The following is a 17075-nucleotide window of genomic DNA, read 5'->3' as shown; positions in this document are numbered from 1 at the left end:
TACCTTCAAAATTCCGGAACAGTAACTGTACCAAATAATTTCGATAAGGCAAGTTTAAGTTTTTTTTTTTTTGAATTTCGGTTAAGTCATTTTTCTATTGATATATAAGAGAAAATAGTTGTATTAGCGACTTTTGCTGATTTACCTGGACCTCAATTAGAATGGGAGAAGATGGCATCGGCACTGTCTGCAGCGTCTTGATGGGGCAGCTATACAGATTGATAATCTTTGATTTGTGTTTGCTGGATATGGTACCATTGATTATGTGAGATTCTTTTATCAGAATTTTATTTGTTATGTTTTTAATGTTTGAATGTTTGAATGTGCTATTGCTTATATATATTGTTGGTGGACACTATGGTGGTCAGAGGTGCCTGGTTTGGTAAGGTAGACGTGAGTGAGCAAATATCTTATAAGGGCAGGTGAGTTCCATTGTTTTACTTATACCCACCCACTAACCATGTGTTGCTATAGGTTGCGCCAAGTAATGTTCATGTGATGTGATACGAAATGTGGGTATGTAGTCTTTGATATATATTTAGTAATGAAAATAAGCTTGGTTAGTATACAGTCCCAAAGCAATTGATCTAATGCAATGTGTTTAATCACTATGTTTAGTTTGACATGTATTTCGTACATCTAATCTAAAGGTGATCGAGGATATTAACATTTTATTTTTAGCAGGAGAACACCTCATAGCTCTTATGAAAAAGTTAGTTATGCGGATATGTTTGAAAGTCAATAGACTGAAGAAGGCTAATTGAATTTATGTTAGTAACTAAATCATTTGATCTGTGTTGTAGATGAACGATGTCGCAACTCGCAACTGAGGCTGATCAAGATAAAATTTGTAGTTTATAGGCTCATTTTTATATGTTTTCAGAATATAGGATTTTATGCAAGGACGTTTGAAGAATGATCTAAGTGGAGAATAATCTAATAAAGTGGATGGTGGTCTAATTCAAAAGGGCGAACACCACTAAGTGTGATAGTAAACTTTTCTTTTTGCCTATTTTTTGATGCGTAGACCAATTAGATTAAAATTTTAATATTTTTTATCATTACTATACAAATTTTGGAGAGCAATGATTTTCCAATTAAGAGCCGGAGAGGAAAACTGAACATAAACTGAACATGCAAGCCCAATAGAAAGGTTTTTTTTTTAAGTTTTTATTTGGAATCAACAGTTAATATCAACCTCAAAACAAATTGGAAACTAGAGGAAATTTGGGGAATGGTAGTTTGGTCAAAAAGTTTGATTATTTCACTAAACCAACCTTCTAATTCAATTAAGGCTGTTTATGTTTACCTGGATATCTTTCCATGTAAACTTGAACTATAACAGAGGATGTTTAAGTTGTTGATTGGTGGTTCCCCCACTAAAACACAACAAAAAACTCTTATTGCCACTTCGCAACGGATGATGCGACACTTCTACTGCTATTTGCTTCTTTTGGGAGGGATATGCCTACCAATTCCTTGGCAAAATCCCTATTCCAGTTAAACATCATCCCCTATTATAGCTAAATTTAGCTGGAAATACTTACAAACAAACAAGCACATTCTAAACCTGTTCTTTAGGGCACACCATAAGCTGATGACTTCAGTTAGCATAACTTATCATTGCTATGCCAATATTTCTTTATATAATAATAAATTAATAATACTACAAACCACATTCACAATTAATTAAAATCATCAAGCACCTACGAAGGAGTTCTAATAGCGATTTTGCTATGTTCACATTAAAAAGAAACATTTGCAAAAATTGATATTCTAATATATTTGAACCAAGATAACTGAAACTAGGGTAAACTTTGATTACTTAGTGAGCCTAAATTTTCAGCCATCTATCACTTTAGTTATGTTCTCTTATTGAACGTGATTTACTACAATTGCGTTCAATTTGCACATAGGAAGCATGTCAAACTTATCCTCCAAATGAGGATGAACCATAGTTTATCATCTGGTAAGAAATGTAGTTCAAAAACTAAGAAACTATATTTTCAATTAAGTTGAGGCACACTACTGCAAATATTTCACCCTAGGGCTGAATTTTATTCTCCAGTTATGACTTTTAATCTTTTGCAGGAATCACTTTGTGCTAAGCAATATAGCCCCAAAGACATAAGTTTTCCAGACTGAATTACGATTCCCTTGTGGTAGCGTACCATCAAATGAGAGGACCAAAGAAACAGGAGAAGGGCCTTATTTCAATTATTTGTTCAAAGGTGGGATGTGAAAATTCAGTGGGTATGTTGGTCAGACTGAGAAGGAACAAAAAAAGGTTAGACCAAATTACTAAGATTATTGGTTTGGTTTCTAACTCGATTCTAAGCAATGATGTTGAGTGAAGGTGTGGCTATACAAACCAGACATTGAAATGTTAAGTATTGGAGGGAACCGCTTTAATATTAAGAGACGGTGTGTTGTAAACAGTACACGTGGCAAGTCCATGCGAAAGATGTTTTTTTCTTTCAAGTTTCTAATTAGAATAGTGTTCTTTGACATAGAATAGTCTCATTGCTATTCGGCTCTTATTGACCTTCGTTGCCATGGCAGCCCTAGGGAAGAAGGATGCTTTGCGCCATATTTAACCTTTTAATCTATCGGGGAACAAAGTAAGAGCCGCCGAGTCGGAATTATTGTGCCATTGATGAGGCCCGCTTTTACGATGCTTCTTTGGTGGAATGGTAGATGAGGCACTTGCAATACTCGCAATCCTTGCAAGCCATCAAGAAGGTAGGGTGGCAATTGGTCAAGCCGAGCCCACCCCGCTTTTGTGGAGATAATGAGGATCGGATCACCACACAACCGCGAGAGAACGCTATTGCGGCGTGTTGTGTGGTCACCGTGTATAGTTGATGGGAAGCATCTTAAGACTTCAAAAGAATGTGGGGTGGAAGAAGCTCAAAGGATTTGTCATAGAATGGCACCGACCGTGCTAAGAGGAAAGCCGCAAAATCTTCGAGCTCCTACATCGGACGGTGGAAGAGGTTGTTAGCCCCTAAATTGATCTTTGGTACTAATATTCCCAAAGAGAAAATACAGGTGGTCTTTGTTGCTTTGATGTAGGATAAGAAAAAATCAATCTGTTGTTTTTATGAGATCCGTTGGTGTATAAAGTGATAAGACGAGTTGGTCTTTATTTACGTTCAAAATGGATAGTGTGATTGGAGTTCTGTTTCTCATAAAGTTAACTACCGTGAGTTCTATAGCATGAGAATCTTTTGATTAATTTAGTTTCTAATATGGGTGGATAATTTGGTAGAGAAGGCAGCTGAAAACGCCATGCATGACTAGGGATTCATATCCGCTTGCTAAAAGAAATAGTTTGGTTGCAGAAGGCTTTGTTTTAGGATACAGTGTCATTTAGTGTTGTTGGAAACAGTAAAAGGGAAGGTGAAAAAAAAATTCTACTTGGGCATGCTCGGCATGAGCCGACTCTAGCGTGAAGCACCCCATAAGTAGTCTTCACGCCAGCTCCTAATTCCTAACCTTGCCTCCCTCTATTACCTTGCGAGTGACCTCCTCGAATTGGTTGCAAGCTACTGGGATGATGCCCCCGCATGCCCCTTCAAAAAGAAGTTTTTTAGTTTGGGCAAATGCCATCCTGACTTCAGTTTAGATTAAACCATTTATTTGAACTTCCTAAGAAACAGAGAACAATGTAGTACAAAACATTATATATAAAGCAAGATGATTGTCACATGCATGGCCATCATTCGTAATTTTTCTCGGATTTACTGACAAGGCCAGCTGTCACTAGAAACTCCATTGCAAGTTTATACATGAACAAAAAGTTATTAATAAATAATACTCTGACCAAACATGACTATGGGCCAAAGTTTGGGTTTTTGTAAAATACATACCTAATTAGAAGACTTTGGCCTTTTAACATTCTTTGTTCTTTAGCATGCAATTTCCTTATTTCTTGACCACACAAGCAATACAAATGTCACTGAAACGCATGCTTTTGGAGTGTGTGAACAAAAACGAGGGTGATATTCATTACCTGATCTCCACTTATCACTATGGCTTATGCAGTGATCTCGGTGTGTTGAGCAATTGGAGTGCGATCCTCCAAACAGAGGTGAATCTATTGGAGGGTGTACGTAAAGAAACCGAAAAACTCGATAATACACTATCTCTTTGATGCTGACGATGTATTGGACGAATGGAAAACCGAAATTCTCTGCTCACAGATCCAACAACTTGATGACAATGATGCTCATGTCAGTGACAAGGTTTGGTCCTACTGAGCATCTAGCATCAACTATGACATTTTTATGGGCTTACCCTTGCAAAGATGCAATCATATTTTTTCTTCATACTTTACAACTTCAATTTGATACACCTAATTAGAAAACTTTGGGCTTTTAACGTTCTTTCTACATTTTTTTAACTGGATACACCGTTCATTTTCACTATAAACTACACATGCGTTGATAAATAGTAGTAGATAAATAATAGTTCAATTAATACCAAATTTTTCGTTCTAATTCGTTGATTCTTCTTCCATCACAATTTAACGTTTCAGTATGTAAGTACAAATTTACACACGAACTAAAAGTTCTTAATGGCTTTCATAAAATACTTACATATTTATAAAATTTATTCAACCATATATTGGACTATCAAGGTAGCAGGCCCGATCATAGGTCGGGCTTAATGGCTAGTTTAAAGAATAATTAATGAGAAATTAGGAATTGGATAATCTTTGATGATCCCATATAGTAAATCAAGCATAATTTATTTTTATGTCATGCTTGCAAGGACACTACAGATGAATAAGTATAAAGTTGGTATTACACACCACATTGGATAATTAAAAGAAAATCGAAAAGTGGATTCAAATACATTGAACTGAGCTCAAAGAGTAATAAACGGGAAATCGGAAACTTCATGCAAATGCAATAAACTAAACTCAAGAAGTAATTAACTAGAAATCGGAAACTGGATGCAATTGCATTAAACTAACGCCATAAAATAACTAAAGGAAAATTAGAAATTGGATGCAAATCCTTGAAAAATATTTAACGAGAAATTGAAAACGGTATGCAAAAATGCTACAAATAAACCTCAAATAATAATTAACGGTGAATCAGAAACTGGATACAAGTTAAGTACAAGAACAAGACTCCTATTCTCTGTAAGTGGAAACTGCCACCCTCGGGGTTCATTAAACTCAATACGGATGGATCGGTAGAGAACAACTATGGTGGCTTAACGATTGATCAAGAAGGAAATGTGATTTTCACATACTGGGGGAGGATATCGAAAAATAGAGGTTGGTCTCACCATGTGTAAGGAAATGGACCTAAATAAAATACAAGTCCGCCAGATTCCCTACGTGCAATTAATGGCAAAGAGAGCCCCATGGTAATGAACATTGTAAAAGCTTGTATCACAAGGTCAAATTTTTGTCATGTCTATAGGGAAGTGAAAACTAAGCTAGCCTATCTTCTTCCACTAATGAGCAATGTACATGTAATATCCCCTCTAGATTCTACACTAGCAGAGATTGTTGACAATCGATGTAAGAGGAAAGGTTTATCTCAGATTCTAATGCAGGTCCAAGGGTCAGCCGAACCCGATTAATTCTTCAAAAAAAAGAAACTGGATACAAATAATGCATTGAACTAACCTTAAAATATAATTAACATAAAATAAAAAACCAAATGCAACTGCATTAAACTAACCTCATAGAATAATTGACGGGAAATCAGAAACTGGATGCAAATGCATTGAAATATAAATAACCTCAAAGAATAGTTAACGGGAAATCAGATACCGGATGAAATTGCATCAAACTAACCTCAAAGCATAAATAATCAAAAATCATAAACTAGATGCAGATGTATTGAACTAACATCAAAGAGTTATTAATGAGAAATCAGAAACTGGATGCAAATGCAATAAATTAATTTAAAGACTAATTAACGAATATATAAATATCAAAAAATGGATGCAAATGCACTGAACTAACCTCAATGAATAATTAACGGGAAATCATAAATTTGATGCAACTGCATTGAACAAACCTCAAAAAATAATTAACGGGAAATCAAAAACTTGCTGCAAATGCATTAAACTCACCTCAAAAAATAATTAACGGAAATCGGAAATTGGATGCAACTGTATTGAACTAACCTCAAAGAATAATTAACGAAAAATCGAAAACTGGATGCAACTACATTAAACTAAAATCATATATTAACTAACATGATGGAAAATCAGAAATTGGATGTAATATCCTTGATGAATATTTAACGGAAAATCATAAACTAGATGCAAATGCATTGAAATAACCTCAAAGAATAATTAACTGGAAATCGGAAACCGGATGTAATTACATCGAACTACCCTCAAAGCATAAATAACCAGAAATTGGAAGCTAGATGCGAACTAACTTTGAAAAATAATTAACGGAAAATCAGAAACTGAATGCAGATGTATTAAACTAACCTCAAAGAGCAATTAACGAGAAATTATAACATTGATGCAAATGCAATTAACTAATCTCAAAGAGTAATTAATGAAACATTGAAAACTATATGGAACTGCACTGAATTAACCTTAATTAATGAATAACTAACGGGAAATCGTAAACTTGGTGCAACTGCACTGAACTAACCTCAAAGAATAATTAACGGAAAATCAGAAACTTGATACAACTACATTGAATTAACCTCAAAGAATAATTAATAAAAAATCGGAAACTAAATCCAACTACATTGAACTAGCCTCAAAGAATAATTAACGTAAAATCGGAAACTTAATGCAAATACATTGAACTAACCTCGAAACATAGTTATATTATATATAGGGAGAATATAATATCTGAACAACTATAGTTTTGCATTTTAAGTAATGTTTAATATAATTATTTTATTATAATTGTGAATGACTTGTTATTTAAGTAGCTTCAATATCATCTTCGCCACATTGGACATTCTCACAAAATTTCAATCAAACTTCTATTATTAAACATAACAACAAAAATAAATCGATGGATTTTACTAAAGTTTGGTGCTGAGTGGTGTAAGAAATTTGAACAAGTGATTAATATAATTTACATATCTTATAGCTATAAATAGTTGCTAATATTTTTTAGAATAATTTAATATAACGACACCCGTTTGTAGAACGGGTTCGAAAGCTAGTATGTCTAATTTATGTATGCAACTGTGATGTATTTGCTATTGTCCTAATTCGTATGCGGTTTATTTTTTTTTTCTTAATTAGAGGTGACGACTTTGAAGATTTTATGTTAGGCGGTGTTAGAAGATCGAAATAATGTCAGGCGCACCTCTTAGCATCTGTCTACCTGTAATATTGCATTTTAGTATGCAATGTCAATGTTTGGTCATTGGTGGGTCTTTCTTAAAAAGTTGCATTGGAAGATTGAATGTGAAAATACTCAAATCTCAACTGTTTTGTTTCGCAAATTTACTCTGAGCTTAATTGACTCCAGTTTCCGGAGTTAAGTTTTGGGACCATTTGATAAGAAGAATTTGACTAAGGATATCAAGACAAAATCATAGATTAATTGTTGACTTCTGTTTAGAAAAATTATCCAATTTAGAAGACATCTGCTTGGTAGCTATATTTAGATTTTAGTCTGAAAAATATATAATTAGCTTACTTCACATAAGGTGTTGCAGTCTGGGAGATCGAAGGTGTAGCACTCACACATGAGCAACACAAGAAGTTGCTCGTTTATGGACTATGGACTATGGTGTGGTAGTAATGTAGTATGGTCCAGGGGCCCTTTTATCTGAATACTAGAGCAACATTGTCTATTCTCCGAAGAAGCATTAATGACTTGGCCTTCAACTCCAGCCAACAGCACCCCTCAACTTCCTTCCCACGATGAGCCTCAGAAAGTTTTATTTGTTTGAATTCATGCGAATAGCGGAACAGGACATTCGGTGCTGAGGGAGCAAATATTTCATTGACTGATTTTATGGCAGAAAACCAATTGCCCAAGGGTTTTAGCGGTCAAATTAATTCATACATAAACAGTTAGTAAAGAATGGCATTCCTTACATTTGCAAACCATTGGAAATTGGAGGGTAAATCATTGGGAAACCAACAATCAATTTGAAATATTCTGCCACCTTTTGAAGACAAACATTCTCGTTAATAGATTGCAACCATTTATCTAAGACTAGCATTCAGATTACTATACAAAGCCCAACTGATTCTCGAGGACACCAATGTGCTAAGAAAGTATGAATAAGAAGTAATATAACCTCTCAATTGAAATGACTGGGCTTAATTTTTAATTTTGTCCAGTCCAGTTTTGGTACCAAGCCAGCGCTGCAATCCAAACGAACACCTTACCGTCCAGTGTACCAAACCTGTCTTGTCTGATCAGATCAGAGATCTGCAGATATAATTACAAAAAGGACATTGATAGGTCCACCAAAGTTTCTTTCCGTACACGAATCGTTACTAAGGATGCTTCATTCATTCAAGAAGATCATAGTATGATCCTGTGTGATGTGTTTGATTGATTGATTAATTGCCTATGCGGCTACGCCCATATCATTTCATATATTCACATCAGAGAATATCATATGTTCACCAACTTAGCTATGAACAAGAGATCCTTTCGTTTACACAGTTGTAACCTGACTTTACACACTTGACTTTCATATATTCACATTGTTGTACACTGTGTAGCACAAGATACTTAAATATGTATATCTCTAGTCTCTACTATCTTAAAAATCCCGGCCCAATCTACAGTTTTATAACAGTATTTTAATATTAATTTATTGGTAATCAGGTTTTGTGTTTAATTTCTCAAGTTTATGAATAGACTACATAAAAATCCCCTCATTACCGACTAATCTATAAAAACCCTTTCTTTTTCTAAAACATCCGAAACTGACTAAAATACCCCCACACATAATTTATCCGTTAAACATAAATCTCAAATTTCTCTTTTCTCTCTTTCTTCTCGCCGTCCCCTTTCTTCCAAGATAAAACCTACTAACTCTACTAAGGTGTTCCGTTCTACTGCTTTGCCTATGTTATTATTTTTGCAAGAGTCCAAAAGAATAATTAGAGATGTTCATATCGCCAAGACGAAAAAAAACTCTTTTTTGACATATTTTTTATGGTTTTTGTTGAAGAATGTTTGAGAGACTTAGTTGAATGGAGATGAATAGGACAATAGAGTGTGAAAGCCTAATTCAATGTACAATTTAAAAAAAATGAAGAAGATACATAAAACATATGATATCTATGTGGTGGGAAAGCCTAATTCGATGTACAACATTCTAAAGAATTGAAAGAAGATCATGAAATGATGTGTTGTGTTTTATTGGTGGTATGGTGGATCACTTTGGAATACTAATTTTGTTTGAATTATTGACGTAAAATCTTTGATATTTTATGTAATGTTGAGCCTGATGCGCTTGTCAATTTGTCAGATTTCTATAGCCATGTCAGAAAAAAGTTCATGAGAATTCATATTTGCATATGTAAATTCTGATTTGCATAGACTGTGTCACCTATTAGATGACAAAAAAAAAAAAAACGTTTGTGAAAATTCATGTTAATCTTGAACAAAAAGAACTTCTAGATCTTATTCGGGTTAAAGTTTTCATAGGTTAATCTTTTGTGTAATTAAGATTTTTATAGTATACGTCCGATATTAGAATTGTTTTATTTTAGTAATCTACTACGAAAATCTAAATTTTCATTTGTAAATACAAATTTTCATAAGTTAAACAACTATGAAAATATAAAGTTTATGTACATTTTTTCACTAGGTTTGTTTTGTTTCACAAATCTACTATGTAAACTAAAAACTTAAATTTTCATATGTAAAATCCAATTTGCTTATATCAAATTACTCCCTCTATAAACTTAAAATTTCATATGTAAATTCAAATTTGCATATGTCCAATTTGTAATTGCATGTAAATTAATTAAATAAACTATGTGAATATCTATTTGCATATGTGAATTTACATTTACATATGTCAAGTTACTATGTAAATATATATTTACAAATATTTTGTTAAGGCATCAGACAATTTCAACTCTCTAATTTTGTCTCTACATTTGCTTTGGTTTCTCCTTACCTATTACTTCTGACTTTTGAGTAGATTAAATCGATCGTTCTCTCTCATGCAAGATCTCCTACTTCACTAACCTCTTCAGATCAAATAAACACCAACTTATTTCATACAAACATTTTATCAAATATATTCCACTCAATCTACTGATCTCTCACCAATAATAGAGTGCTAATAACGCCCTGGTTCAAAGTCCTTAAAATGTCTCATTGGCTTATAAATATAATTATGAAGATGTATGTGGTAAAAAGTATTTTCACATAAGAATCAAATACCAATGACTCTCTTCAATAGCGAAAGAAACAAAATTAAAATCAATGTTTTCGTTGGCTTTTTCGTTAAAGCGAACTAAAAAAAAAATATATATATATACCGTGGTTATTTATTGAGAATGGCAAAAAAAGAAACAGATAAGTGTGGAGATAAAAATTATACCGAGATTTACGTCCATTATAGAAAGTAGAGAGATTAATTGGTTGGACTTGAATAATAAGGAAGTTTTATGGGTACGTCCGTAAGCAGGGGATTTACATGTAACTGAACCGAAATGAAGGGGTTGAGGCCCATTTCTTGTAATTTATTGTGTGATGTGTGATTCTTGGTCAATTTTTCTTGACAATTTTACCCCTGCTATTTTATCATTTGGATTTACCCTTCTCATTCTTTCTACCATTTTATTAGGTGGTTTCACATCACCTAAAGGTTATAGGCTGTCTTTTTCCTCTTTATTTGAAACAAAATTGTGTTTTGGGATATTTTTTGGTTCTTTGTTTGTATAATTTTGATTTGTAAGTATTAATGCAATTGAAACATTGTAATTGTGAGTTTTATTTTGTGTTTCGTTCAATCTCCCCGATTTTTTTGAATCACCGATATAAATGCAAAAGATGTAACATTGTAATCTATTAGTCCTGAGTTTTGTTTTGTGTTTTGTGACAGATTGACAATTTATTTAGCAATTTTCCACCAACGCAATTTTTTGATTTTAAGAATTGAATCATTGGTGAAGAATATAGAAATGGTGTGCACGGGACAACTTGAAGAGAGTGGGAACTACTTTAGCCGTCCGACATTTTTTGTTTTTGTTAATAAAAATAAAACTTTTGAATTTTGTATGTTTTAGGGTCCAAGATGTTGGACGGGATAAGTTTAAACCGTCTAGAAATTTTTTGATTTTTTTAATAAAAATTAAAATTGACAAATTAAAATGAAATTATATTTTTTTGGGCCCAACATATTAGACGGACAACTATTCCCCGTCCAAAAAGACTAAGATCCTTAAAAAGTTCGACGTGTCAAAAACAACGCGTTGATGATGCTCTAAGAATACTTTCCTATTTTGACTTTTTTTGTGGGCATTGAACCCAACAATAATTATCCACGTGCGTTGCACGTGCACTAGACTAGTCCTTAAAATAAAAAAAAAAAAGGAGGCAAAGAGATTTTGCAGTTACAACATGACAACATAAAAAAGGCAAGCAAATCCATACCTAAACCGGTATTCCATTAATATTACCTACTCAATGTATTTCCCAGCCTCCGCACAGTTTGTGGTTGTGCCTTCGAGGACTACCCCAGTTCCCAGTACGTTACCTTTTAGCTTACCCATGTGATTCTATCTAACATATTTTCGCATCTAAATCTTATCATCAATTTTTATTTTTTTATATTTTTTTTGATAAAAAATCTTATCATCAATCAATTTAACAAAAGTTGTAAAATTCCACCCTCGATTTTGTAAGGAAACTCATTTTGTGATGTAAATGTTTTCAGCAATCCATAATGTTGATGGGGCTGCCCATATGTGATCACAAATTAATAGATTCAGATGGCCATATATGGGAAATTCGATATAACTAAAAGTATAGTAGGACTGGAAAGTGAGCCAAGCTGCTCCTGTTTTGCTTGACTTGTAGCTCTCTCACGCTCGTCTGAGTAAGGGTGGAATTTGAGCCCAGCAGTTCAAACTCAGTTCTGTTAAACTCGATTCGAGCTAGCTCGTTTAACTATGTGAGCCGAGTTCGAGCTCAGTTAAAATTAAAACTCGTGTAATAAATGATTTTGATGAAGCTCGGCTCATTTAGCTGGGTCGAACTCAGTTCTGTTAAACTCGAGCTCGAGCTAGTTTGTTTAACTATATGAGCCGAGCTCGAGCTCAAGCTCAAATTAAAACTCGTGTAACAAATGAGTTTGATGATGAAGCTCGGCTCATTTAGCTCAAATATTATATTTGTAGTGTAAAATAACTGAGCTATTCAAACTCAGCTCGAGCTCGCTCATTTAACTATATGAACCGAATTCGAGCTCAATTTAAAACTCATGTAATAAACAAGCTGAACTTGAGCATAGTAAAGCTCGGCTCGTTTAATTAGCTCAAATTCCACCCTTATGTTTGAGCTACCAAGTTAGTCTAAAACTCATTTGTAATTAAACCAACTAAAACTTGGTTGCATTGGCTTGAAACACAATCGTTTTCTTTTGCAACTCGATCAGCTCAATTTCGTTCACATAAGATTTTTGCTTTAAACCTAAGTCCACACTGAGGGAACTGAATTCGGCTCAGTAATATTTTCATTAATTTTTATTTTATTTTATTTTTTGGGGATAGAGTCGGTGCCACCCCAGAGATAGTCCACACAGGTGGCTGATTGGGGCCCTCAAGCTTATGGACCAAAATAGAGCCCCCAATCTGGCAGGGATTGGGTTGGGTTCGGGTCGGATATGGGTATATTCGAATCCGAATCCGAATCCAATTATATTCGAACTCGACTAACCCGATCGGATAACACTAAAAAATTGAAAAAAAAAACCCATAAAATATATCCGACCCCGAATCCAACCTGAATAAATAAACGGATATAAAAATTAACCCAAACCTAAACTATTCGGATTTGGGTCATCCCTGCCGTAGCCCCTAGTAGCCAGTCTTTGCCCAAATCTAACTATTGCCTATAACTCTATATCCCATTCAAACCTGTTACCATTTTACTCAATGTTTTTAGCCCAAAACATTAACTCTCTTAACTCATTAACTCTGTTGTCTCTATCTCTAGGTGTTGGTTCATTATTCCAAACGGAATATCAAAATTCCGCTCAATATTTTGATTTTTCAAAAAATAGGAAAAACAATATAAAGTTGAAAAATTGATAATTTTAAAATTTATTGAAATATTATAAATTTTGGTTTTAAATTTGTTGAAATTCTAAAAATTCCAAACTATAGTTGCTACATGCCATAACCAAGTTGAACTATAAGAGTAACTTACCCACAATACTTTTGTTCAAATTTCTAACTTTAAATTAAGTTTTATTTTGTTTAACAGTGCAAAATAGACAACTATATCAATTTCTCTTTCAAATTGAGTCGTTCTTTTTTACATAACCCCACCCCCTCCCCCTCCCCCTCAAAACTCAGGGCCGCCCCTGTCATTTCATTCACTAAACTCTCTGTTTTTTGGCACCAATGTACACATACAGACATACTACCATGTATTTTTATTTTCTGTATCCAACTGTATTTATTTGCGTACACAGTTACACACTTATTGAAGATCTTGTTACAGTCACGTATCATCAATGAGACATTACCTTTCAAAAGATGGGACATAATCATACCCATGAAAGATCCCATCGAAGAAGTTTTGTTTTTCACGAGAAAGAACAGAAGAGATCCTTGGTGTGAAGGTGTGATCATTTCTCTCTATTTATGGACCCCCTATTTATTACCTACTAGTGTCATAAACAGTCATTTAATGTTCTTCTACAACTTTGCTCTGACAGACCTCGCCTCAAACCTGGATAATCATTAATCTAACAGACCTCGCCTCAAACCTGAAAAGACCATAACTAGTCCTTCTCTAAACAACCCCACCTACTTACTTGGAGACCACTTCAAAGGGCAGTTGTGGGAGATGACCGAGTCCAATTTCTGATGGAAATTTGAGAATTAAAGATTAAAGGCAGAGATATATTTTGCATATTACATTGAAAAGACAGTTCATAAGAAGAGTAGAAGATGGCGTGCGCAAACGCCAAATAAATGTGGGCAGTGCCCTGTACCCCGTGACCAATACTCTTCGCAGTCTTTAAATCTTAAGCCCCACGTTTGATACAACAGATCATGGACAATACTAGATACCTAGCTAATTGTCTACCTGCCCTCTCTTTCCTAATTCTAAATTTCTAATGCAAATTCCATGTTTTTTAACACACATTTCCCACTTTTCTTAAGATATGAAAAAAAGCAAGCAAAAGCAAAAACCATTCTTGGCTAGCAAATAATTCATAACTCTATTTAGAGTAAAGAATGTAGAATTCATAAGAACGACCAGTTTCCCATATTTATTGAATCTCAGAATAACAAGACATTAACTTGTAAAGTAGCCATCATATTCATCACCTACTTACTCGTCTTCTAACTCATTGTATGGACGTTATTAAGCTACGTACGAAGGCAAGTTCAAACTTCAAACATATAGGTACTAAAAGCAAATTAGGAGGAGAAGACAATTTCATTGAATTAAACTCTGATACTATATATTGTGATAAACAAGCCAAAAGGATCAAGATTACATGATAAACTACATAGAATGATAGAAGACAGAATTCTACAAAAAACAAAACATATATATTCCAAATTTTCAACTAGTGGATAGTGAGAGATGAGAGAAAGCAAACAAAATATAGAGAAAGAATATTCATTTGGAAGTATCATTGCTATCCACAATTCAAATGAGATTTTTTTTTTCTTTAGTATCTTATCTTAAAATTACTTATTCTTCAATTAAGGATTGAAGATCATGTCTCCACATTTGCACTTCCAACTCATAGGTTTGTAGTTAGAACCTGCATCTTCACCTCTCATTGAAACAGTAGTGTGTCTACTCTTGCTTTTCGCTTGTGGAACTGCAGGTACTTGAACTGCTTCACAATGCCCACATGTACTGCACCTTCTATCACACCTTGGTGGTCTTGATCCTATCTGACCTCTCATAACTGCTTTCACTTCACCTCCAACCTATAATTCTCAAAAAACAATTAAGTAAGACTTAAAAGTTAACTCACTTTTAACCAAAAAAAGTTGAAATCTTTTAATTTGTTAAGAATGCTTACTTGTGAAGTAGCCTGATCATCCAAGAGTTTGGGAACTGTTCTACCTGCATGATCAAAGTGAACAGAAGAGAAGTGAGCTTAGGTTCAAAACTCACATTGTGATGAGATTTCTTTCTAAAGTTAAACAAAGAGTAACTTACCTTCAACCATGTATCTAACTTGGGCCATGCTTGAAATCAACAGAAACAGCATTGAAATGATAAGATGGCGATGTCTTTGGATAGTTTTGCAATTGTGACTACAACCCATTCTGAGATCTGACTAAGTGAATGAATGAAAGGAATTTGAGGTGCTTTAAAGAGGTTTATATATACTACAAACCAAGTAGAGAGAGAGGATGGGCGGTGCAGTTGCTTAAGAGAAAGGAGAAGTGAAAAGAAGAGTCAGTAAATTAATGTGCACCATAACGCACTTGTATAAGAACTGAATTTTTTATTAGCTGAGCTAGCTAGCTAGATAGATAACCTTTTTACTATAATGATATTAATGATGGAACGTCCGAGGACAAAGAGTGTTGCAGGAAATAAGAAAAGCACCCGAAAACGGAATAAGGAACTCAGCCTCGATTAATGAGCCAACCAAACAACCAAGATTGTTTCCTTAATCTTGAATGACTTCACAATAGGGTGAGTGATGGTTATAGATTTATTATGAAAAGAAATGAGGAAAAAAATAGCAACTCTTCAAAGACAGCAAAACCACACAAAACACAAAAGAGTGAGAGAAAGAGGAGTTATGCACATAGAGACATGAAAAGTTTGAAAACACAGATGTGGATTTGGCTTTCTTTGGGGTGGGTTTGTATAGTAAAATACTGAAAACTGAGCTGTGTGTGTAGTTTTCTATGTTTTTTGTGGTGGTTAAGTGTAAGTCTGAACAGTTCAACTTAAACACGGCAGACCTTCTCCATATCTCGCTCTCACAACTGTATTTGCAAAAAGAAGAGAGAATATATACGCTTGGCAGTAAGCAGTAGATGGTACCTGTATCTCTCTCGATTCTTTAAAATCAAATATAATTCCCACAGAAAGGATACATAATGAAAGATTTATCACTTTTCAACCATATGTTCGTACCTTTACATATTGTATCATTCACTGTTCTGACTTTGGATTATTGTTTGTTACTCTCTCTCTCTCTGGCCCACAAATTTCGACATCTGGCACTATTCTGTTGGGCTGCAATCAACTGTAGTATGCAGGAAGCCAGGAAGTGGAGAAAAATGGACTACACTCAACAGTGTGAGGCAAATCTGGAAGTTTTCAACATTAAAAAGAGTAATGGGAAGATGGCATTGAAAACACATAGCTTAGGAAGGTAAAAAAAGATTTTACCAGAAACATTTTACTTTCTGAGCTTGAAGATTGTAACAGACTAACAGTTCGATGATGAAGATCATAAGAATTAGATGATGCTTATTAGACTTAGTAATTAGGCTAATTTAAACTCAAAATGATGGGAGACACGGACACAGTGAATGGCCCAAAAAAATGCATATATTCATTGTATGAGAATTACTTTGACAACTAAACCAATATATCATAATCCTTAGACGACCTGAAATTTCACATTGTTCTGAGTTTTAGGCACCACGATCCTATGACCTTAAACACTGAAAAGTGTTCTCTCTATAATGCAATGGTTTAGAAGATTTGTATTTTATCTTATGGACCACAGGTAGCTAAGCTTAAATATGTGTTTTGTTTGTTTGGTTAATGAACTTTTGGACCATGTTCCATAGCTTTGGTGAAAAAGGAATCAATGAGAATGGAATTGGTGAGAGCATTCAATTCTTCTGTTGTTGTTTTACCAAAAAAAAATCTTCTGTCGTTGTGATCAGATACTGGTATGAAATTTTAGGAGTCC

The 17075-nt window shown here is 34.2% G+C and overlaps 1 protein-coding gene and 1 long non-coding RNA gene across 3 annotated transcripts; one reads left to right on the top strand and one right to left on the bottom strand.

Annotated features, from left to right (window-relative positions):
* The first annotated feature begins 795 nt into the window (after positions 1–795).
* Positions 796–2438, top strand: LOC147519367 (uncharacterized). Its single transcript, XR_015214219.1, has 3 exons — positions 796–1153; positions 2092–2287; positions 2357–2438. It is a non-coding gene; the product is annotated as an uncharacterized LOC147519367 (long non-coding RNA).
* Positions 2439–14589: 12151 nt separating this feature from the next.
* LOC147519366 (EPIDERMAL PATTERNING FACTOR-like protein) lies at positions 14590–16576 on the bottom strand. 2 transcript variants are annotated; one of them, XM_086594856.1, is made up of 4 exons: positions 16286–16576; positions 15350–16192; positions 15210–15253; positions 14590–15114 (listed from the first exon to the last, which is right to left on the bottom strand). In XM_086594856.1, the coding sequence occupies exons 2-4, from the start codon at positions 15456–15458 to the stop codon at positions 14881–14883; spliced, it is 387 nt and encodes a 128-aa protein (XP_086450982.1). In that variant the 5' UTR covers positions 15459–16192; positions 16286–16576; the 3' UTR covers positions 14590–14880. The 2 variants fall into 2 exon arrangements, with proteins under 2 accessions (XP_086450982.1, XP_086450981.1); XM_086594855.1 differs by having other exon boundaries at positions 15350–16576.
* Positions 16577–17075: the final 499 nt, after the last annotated feature.

This window comes from Coptis chinensis, chromosome 2, assembly GCF_015680905.1.
Source record: "Coptis chinensis isolate HL-2020 chromosome 2, ASM1568090v1, whole genome shotgun sequence".
In the NCBI taxonomy this organism is placed as follows: Eukaryota; Viridiplantae; Streptophyta; class Magnoliopsida; order Ranunculales; family Ranunculaceae; genus Coptis; species Coptis chinensis.
Note: the sequence above shows the minus strand (reverse complement) of the source record. Positions and strands in the feature narration are given on the sequence as shown.

Excerpts from the sequence above, each read along its gene's own strand:
- LOC147519366 (XM_086594855.1), bottom strand. The coding sequence starts at position 15,458 with ATGGGTTGTAGTCACAATTGCAAAACTATCCAAAGACATCGCCATCTT. Across the intron at positions 15,254-15,349 it reads AGTTAGATACATGGTTGAAG|GTAGAACAGTTCCCAAACTC; the intron begins GTAAGTTACTCT and ends TTGATCATGCAG. Across the intron at positions 15,115-15,209 it reads ATGATCAGGCTACTTCACAA|GTTGGAGGTGAAGTGAAAGC; the intron begins GTAAGCATTCTT and ends TGAGAATTATAG.